Source organism: Anas acuta, chromosome 3 (genome assembly GCF_963932015.1).
Source record: "Anas acuta chromosome 3, bAnaAcu1.1, whole genome shotgun sequence".
In the NCBI taxonomy this organism is placed as follows: Eukaryota; Metazoa; Chordata; class Aves; order Anseriformes; family Anatidae; genus Anas; species Anas acuta.
This window is the reverse complement of record NC_088981.1, coordinates 108,420,539-108,428,251: the sequence shown is the minus strand read 5'-3', so window position 1 is coordinate 108,428,251 and position 7,713 is coordinate 108,420,539. Positions and strand designations below refer to the sequence as shown.

Genomic DNA, 7,713 nt, shown 5'->3' with positions numbered 1-7,713 from the left:
CTTCTCGGGGAAACAAGAAGCTTCTAAAGGAAGCAAGAGCTTGCTAGATATGAGCAGTTTGCAGTGTTAAAAAGCTCTGAGAAGATACTGGCGAACAGGTAGAAATGGTAAGTGTCCATGTCTATACCATGAAGAGTTTCTGACATATGTAGGAGCCAGAGCACTTGCTGCAAGTCACAGCAGGTTCACCACTTTCCAATGTCCTTGACAAAAAGGGGCTCAACTCTCAGATCTTCAGCTCTTCAACTCTCAGATCCCTTGGTGATCAGTGCGCTCAGCCAAGAAGCCAGATCGATCCACCTAGAGACTGGAATGCCAAGGCACAAGAAGAGAAGGTGGGAAAGGCCTGGATATTTTCATTTAGGTTAAGTACAGCACAAGTAAAAGAACATCATCCCAAACGAGAAATGCCTTTATGATCCTAAAGAGCTGTACAGGACCCATTGGCATTGTTCTTCTAGTGGAACAAGTCAGAATCCAATGACTTCAATTTTATTCAGGCTTATATGTGAACAGGACTCAAGAAATACAGTCTGCAGAGTAAAATTAGACCACCACAGAAAACTAATTTCCTTCAGGTCTCCAGCTCTCTCCAATTAAAGAAAACAAGTTCCTAAACACCCTCAGCTGAAGAACTCTTCAGTAGCTGCGTGAAATAAACGGGCTGACCACATAACTGTACATCAGCAGGTAAGTGTCTGCATCAGCAGCAATGCCTGTGCAAACAGTTCTCTCTGCAGAGAGACCAAAGTAATCCACCTCTGGTTGCCTTTGCTCTCAGTTTTTAGTGGATGCAAGCACCTTGCAGGCTTTGTCTACCAGGGAAACTGAGACAGAGAGAGGAGAAATGACTTTCCCCATGCCAACAAGATATCAGGGAGGTCAGTTTCCACCTCTGGAGTCCAAGATAGTATCAATTACACTGGACAGTTCTTTCCCTTTAGACTGTCATGGATTTTATTTCACTACTTTGAGGATGATGAAACAATGGAAGTGGCTGCCCAGAGAGCTAGCGGAGTCTCCTTCCTTGGAGATATTCAAAACCTGACTGCCCTGAGCAGCCTGCTCTAGCTGACCCTGCTGGAGCAAGGGAATGGAGCAGATGATCTCCAGAGATCCCTTCCTGCTTCATCCATTCTTTGACTCTGGAATTCATTTCTGTGAGGTGCCTTGAGGCACGTCTGACAACTCTACTGCTCGTTTCCTCTGTCACCCTCCACCCCCTCCAAAAGCAGTTTGGCACACTCAGTACTGAAATGCTCACTCAGGATGAGCCTTTTGCAATAAGAATGAGGAAATTTCTGAAGCAAACATGCTGTGATCTGTCAATGAATTGTGTAACTTCCACTTTGTTGCAAGTTGACTCTAAAAAGCAATGATGTCATGAGGTTCTCCTCGTAGATTGGCCGGCTATATTAAGAAACATCAACCTATCCCTTTAAATACAGTGTTCATCGTGACAGTCTTTGAAGAGTGGTGGTAATCTCTCTAGATGGAAACAGTGACCTAAGGAAGCTGAGGCAGCAGCGATATTAGAAGAAGCCAATTTCATACTGAACATCAAGAAAGAGAAGACTGATGCTGGAAATTACTATCCTGTAAGTGCAACGCTTCTATCTCATATAAAATGACCGTGAATATATGAAGAGAGAGAACACTTTCTTACCTCCCACATGAGAACAGATCTATAAGCAAAAGCAGCATGGATTTATCCAGCATAGCTATCACCGCTGGTAGAATTCCACGAGCAGACAGTGGTGGGAAAAATGTAGGCAATCTGTATGGTTGTCCAGTACAGTGGGTTATGCTCCATCTCACTCATAGAATTAAGGCATTCAGTATAGGAAATGAAATCTACTATGGACTGAACACTGGCGATAAATAACATTGAAGATGGTAAAACAGAAATACAGGACACTGAAGGAATCTTGGTTACACCCAGATTTAGTTTATACCTTCATTTTTTGATGTATAATAACGTCGAAAGCAAGGTAATTGCAATTTCAGAAGATTCTAATATCAGAGAAATTAAAAGAGAAAAAAAAAAAAAAAAAAACAGGGAACAATGGTAAGGCAGAAATATGGGGAGAAAAAAGGATATAAGGGAAAGAATCCCAAGCTAACAGAATTTCTTCTCTTCTTCTACCTTTCACAAAAGCTTTAAAAAGGAAAAAAAGAAGAAAAAAAATGCACAGGAATAATCCATTTTGTTCTTCATCTTGGTTTTCAAGGAATGGCTGCTGTTAGGAGAAAGCTTACTGTAGTCGGAGATGACCGCTGCGGTAAGACGTGCCTCCTCTTCGCTCTGCGTCACGAACAGCTTCCCAGCTGCTACGAGCCAACACTCTTCGACACTTATGCCACTGACACGGAGGTAGATGGGCACGAAATGAAACTATTTCTGTTTGATGTGTCAGGGAAGGATGAAGTCAGTTACCAAAATCTCCGCTCGGTGTTCTATGAGGACACCAACGTGATTTTAATATGCTTCTCAGTGGTTAGGCCTGACTCGCAGCAAAACATCCTTGACTTTTGGGTTCCGGAAATCAAACTGTTCTGCCCCACGGTTCCCATTATTCTGGTGGCTACCATGATAGAACTGAGGGATGATGAAGGTATCCAGAAGAAGCTAGCTACTTCAGGCAATGAGCCCATTAACACGACAGAAGGAAAAGCTTTAGCAGCCAGGATTGGGGCATATGCTTACCTGGAGTGTTCTGCCAAGACAAAAGAAGGTGTCGATACAGCCCTGGAGATTATTAGCCAATGTGCATTAAATGAGAAAAGGAAGAGAAAGAAACGCTGTAGGTCCTGCCAAATTTTGTAAGAGGAGCGAACATAATTTTGTTGTGAGGTTTCATGATGTGGAAGGGTAAGTAGATGTCTTTGTTGCTGTTGTGTGGGTGCTGTAAGGGCTGCTTTTACACTACAGGAAGAAAAAAGAAATCACTTATGTGATTGATAGAAAGCCTGCAAAGTCTCGCACTTGAAAAGTTGGATTTGTTCCTTCTCCCCTTCCAAAACAGGCTGAAGAGCACAATTCCAGGTTTGAGCCGAGTGCCAGCCCTGAGAAACAGAAATGACCAAGCTACAGATCTCCACAGAGGTGTTTTGGTCAAGGGAGACAGACACAGACTAAGACAGGAACCTAAACCAGCAGTGCTGAGACTATCACAAGAACGTGGAGCTCAGCGGATCTAATCCCAGCTCGCTGGCAGCAAGGCTCAGTGGCAAGCAGCTGTGCTGACAAGGGGTGCTGGTGTTCACTCCCTTCCGTACACTTCCTTGAAGGATGTCCTTAGGGAAGGGAGTCAGCACACAGACACGCACAGACACACACACGTACCCAGCAGTCTGCCCTACTACCAGCAGCGGGTTTCTTACTGGCAGAACAGGTCTGACTTTCTCTAGGATTCATTCGTAGAGCTGGCCTGGGCTTGGTTCCATAAATGCATGAGGGATGCAACATTTATACAGGATAGGGTGCGATGAAGGAAGTGCTCTTTACCTCTTCAGGCATGCGTAAAAATGGGATAAAACAGCCTGGCTCTGCATTAGGATCTGCTTCTTGATAGAATTCTTATCTTAGTCTGAGAAGCAAAAAGACCAGACTTCAGTTTCTAAACTTCTTTGTCTCTATGGCTCGAATGTATCATAAAACTTCCTATTTTTTCCTAGCACTTGCAGGCAGAATTCACGAAGTAAGGGGAATGCCAACAACCACACTCCACTTTGCAAGTCATCAACAATCTGGAAAGAGACTGAGACATGCTGTCAACCTAAGCAGAGGATCTCAGAGAGGCGCAGAGATGGAGCGAAATAGAGATTTTTGGGTGCATCTCCACACTCTTCCCTTCTCCAAGGCACTGACTGCTGCCAGCCCAAGGATCTGACTGAATTATGGGCTGACATTAATGTGGAAGTTTGGGAGATGGTAAATAATGCAGGATTTGAAGACACGTGCTATAACACAGTAAATGGACAGAAAAAAAGTCCTAAGGTAAACTCCTGATCCTGGAAGTAAGGGGGCAGGACTAACTGAGCACAACTGTCATGAACTAGGAGGACATGAGGTCTAACATTTTCTTTTACTGACTTACCTAGTGGTGGTCTCATCACTAGCAGCTTGTCTACAGTTTTCCAAGGGGAAACAAAATGAGTAAACACAAATTTTGAAGTTGATCATGCCACCTGCAGCTGGACGCTCAGCAAACTAGCTTTCCCAGATGAGAGACCTAGTAAAATACTTAATATTCTTTTCTTTTTCACACTTAATATTTTTTTTCCTTACCCATTCTTCCCACAAAGATTTGTCTGTTGATGGTATCATGGGTATAGCGTAGAGTTGGCCGAGTATTATTGGATGGGTTGTTGCTACTGTTTAGGAGTAGGTTGGAAGTTCACAATCCCAGTGTGGCATAATTATAAATGTTTCAAGGATGATACTTTACATCTCGAAAAGCACCTTTATTCTAGGAATCTGAGAGCACTTTTCAGCACAAATTACCAACCCATCTCTTGGTGATAAGTAAGTGTTATTTTCGAAACTGAGAAACTTAAACTGCTGCCTGAAGTAACTGTGAACCATCTACTTCATGGAGTTCTGTTTTTCCTTCACTCTTTTTCCTTGCCCTTTCTCTTTTTCCTCCAGAGACAGTTCTTCACCTCAATTTCTTCCCCTCTCTGTCTGTAACAATCCCCTCTATGCAACCAGCTATCGTACCCAAATTTTAAATCTGTTCTCCCCTTCCTCCCTGGATGCGTGCACTGTGCATAAGTGCTCTCCAGATTCAGGTAATAACATACATCAGTGCATTTCAAAGAGCTGCATTTATGTAGATCGGTTCAAATTGTTATTTCCATTTTATGTGTGCATGTGTGGGTGGGCAGGATTAGTCTGCAGATAGGGTAAAGAACACAGGTGTCTCAGGTGCCTCTGATGTGGGGTACTGAACTGCAGAGATGTAGTTTTGCGAAGATGCTAGGCACTGACTGCTCCCACTACTGGGAAAGCACAGACCTCCCTGGTGAATCTGAACTTACACTGCCCCTTTTTGAGAAGGATACTGGTCAGTGCATTGGCTGGCACCTATCTTCAGTCTAAGCAAAAACGTGTTTTTCTCCAGAAGGGCGCTTTGTTCAAGATCAAGGTAGCTGGTTTCACTCCTAGTATTCACTGTGTGTGTCTCTGAATTAACCTGCTGCTACAGTGGGCTTTGTATCTATTCCTAAACATTAACCTTTTTACTTTATCCACCTCTTTTACTTTTACTGTATCCACCTCTGCAACTGAAAAAGAGAAATCTGGGGGAGTTTTTTCATCATCCTCTTGCTAAAGCAGTATAAACCTTCTTTTTGCCACTTTTGTCAAAAATGCAAATGCTTTTCCTTTTTACATGTCTCAGAGCACTTTTGCAGGAGCAGGTTACTACATTTTTTTCTATTTTTTATTTCAATAAATATTAATTATGAGTTTTGTTATAAAAAAAATAAAAAGCAGAAGAAATAAATACTGTGGAAGAGAAGATGGAAATTAACTGGATGTTCATATATCATTCCACAGGGCTGTTTGTGATGTCAGTGAAGCAATAATGCAAATAAATATGTCTTTCAGAAGAACAAAAGGAAAGAGGGAGGGAGGGAGGGAGGGAGGGAGGGAGGGAGGAAGGAAGGAAGGAAGGAAGGAAGGAAGGAAGGAAGGAAGGAAGGAAGGAAGGAAGGAAGGAAGGAAGGAAGGAAGGAAGGAAGGAAGGAAGGAAATATTAAAAAGCAATATTAAGGCATATTAAGGCAATATGTGAGAGCAACTTTCCATTTTCAGTGCAGAGGTAGTTTGTATTTCATGTGATAGTGTTGTAGTAGCTTCTAAGGAAGTGGTCAAGACAAGGTTTGTAGATAAGCTGACATTTTTGGTTAAAAACAGACAGGCTCATGGACACTCAGGTCCCCAAACTTTTTTCCACATCTGGTCTGATCAAGGACCTGGCTTCTCTGTATCGATCTCTACATATTGTGATGAGCCACGGGAGCCATAACAATCTAGAAGGTGTTTTGGACGGAGATGTGGGCAGAACCTCTACGCTTCAGTTTCATCTACAGAGTGACACATCAGCAGTCAGAAACACACCTGCGCTGTGCACAGTACAGGGCTTCAGAAAGAGAAGTCTGAAATAACAAAACCCCATCTGTTATTTCCAGTTTGTAGGCTGCTCATTGCCTGCTTTGGGAATGGGCTGGAAGGAGGGTAATATGTCTTGCTTAGCAAGACCATTCTCTATTTTATATTAATTTCCTGTGTAAATATTATGTCCTTCTAGTAGCCCATCTATCAGTCTACCTACTAATTCATCTATTTACTCAGAATTATAATGAACCAGGAAGCTTGCTGTATTTTATGAAAATAGATTCCCTTACTCTTTTGTCTTAGTTTTCCTCATAATATCTTTCCACTTAATCAAATTCATTTTCTGAGATGTACTGCATCTGCTTTAAATAATTCATCAGCTCAGAGTGTTTCTCCGCAAACACTCACAGAATCACAAACTGATACAAGAGCCTGTAATTTGTTAATATGTTTTGATGGAAATAAGGGGTTGGATGATGGTATTCCTCCACAGCAGCTCAGAGGAGCATATGAAAAGGCAGAAGGACTGGAATTTTATTTGCCAAAACAAAATTTGTAGCTGTCCCTAAGGCCTCAAAGCCTCCTTGTTCAGCTCCATCTCTGCTAGTGGACATGTGCATCACTGAAACCAGCTTCATGCTGCTGATGTGTTCACATTTTAATCTTACACCAAGGGTGTCGTGGGCTTTTCAGTCCCGGTGTTCTCAGGCCTCTCACACCCCTTTATGCTGTAGGGATTTCTGTTTGATCTGGCATTTCACTGTGTGGAGAGATGGGGACAGGATTTGGTCAGAGCAGAGCATGAACCCTGCTCTCTGTTCCCAAATGTGCTGCCTCCTGTGTCAGTGAGACCATTTTGGGGGTGACTGTCTCAGCACACCCCTAGGCTGTGCCTGTTCAGGAGACAGACTGGTCGAGGATCATCCAACTCATGAATCACCAGTGACTGGTTTCGGAGCAGCTCGATGCCATCGGGAGCAGCTCTGTTAGCTCAGGTGTGCCTGAACCGAGCAGTGTCACAAGGTGGATGTGCCTCGGTGCCAAGGGGGCATCAGCTGCCAGTCAACATCCAAATTTGAGAGGGAGTTTGCAAGCCTGAAGGCATTAAAAAGAGCAATTTTCTGCCTTTCAATCCTTTCCTGCAGGCATGTGGCCCTGTGATGGGGGGCCTGACCTGGATTTCTGGCTCCCAGGTCCCCGTAGTCACACACACAGAACTGAGTCCCTCACCCAGGCAGGGTGCAGAGAGAAGACAGGCCCCGCTCACCAGGCACAGGGCACGGCCAGGCATACCGACCTGCCAGCTCCTCACACACACCTGGCTCCTTTCATCCCCTCACTGCTCTGTTTTCCCACCTTGTTCTTCCCCAGACTACCCAGACCCCTCCCTTTCCCCCTCTAAACATCCCATAGTGTCTTGTGCCACTGCCCAGTCCATCATTGACCACTCCTTGCTGCTGCTCTCCCAGGGAGGAAATGAAATGTGGCCGCGTTTAAGGCCTTTGGCAGGGAAAGTCTACATAAATATTTATCAGCGGAGAGAAGTGGAAGAGAGAGCTCATAAAAATGCATCTTTTGGAAGGCTCGCT

The 7,713-nt window shown here is 43.8% G+C and overlaps 1 protein-coding gene across 2 annotated transcripts; it reads left to right on the top strand.

Moving 5' to 3' along the window:
- The first annotated feature begins 1,449 nt into the window (after positions 1 to 1,449).
- On the top strand, positions 1,450 to 5,245 carry LOC137854815 (ras-like GTP-binding protein rhoA). Of its 2 annotated transcripts, none has more exons than XM_068678700.1 (3): positions 1,450 to 1,598; positions 2,232 to 2,872; positions 3,679 to 5,245. In XM_068678700.1, exon 2 carries the CDS (start codon positions 2,234 to 2,236, stop codon positions 2,825 to 2,827), a length of 594 nt encoding a protein of 197 aa, XP_068534801.1. In that variant the 5' UTR covers positions 1,450 to 1,598; positions 2,232 to 2,233; the 3' UTR covers positions 2,828 to 2,872; positions 3,679 to 5,245. The 2 variants fall into 2 exon arrangements, with proteins under 2 accessions (XP_068534801.1, XP_068534802.1); XM_068678701.1 differs by having other exon boundaries at positions 1,470 to 1,598; positions 2,159 to 2,872.
- Positions 5,246 to 7,713: the final 2,468 nt, after the last annotated feature.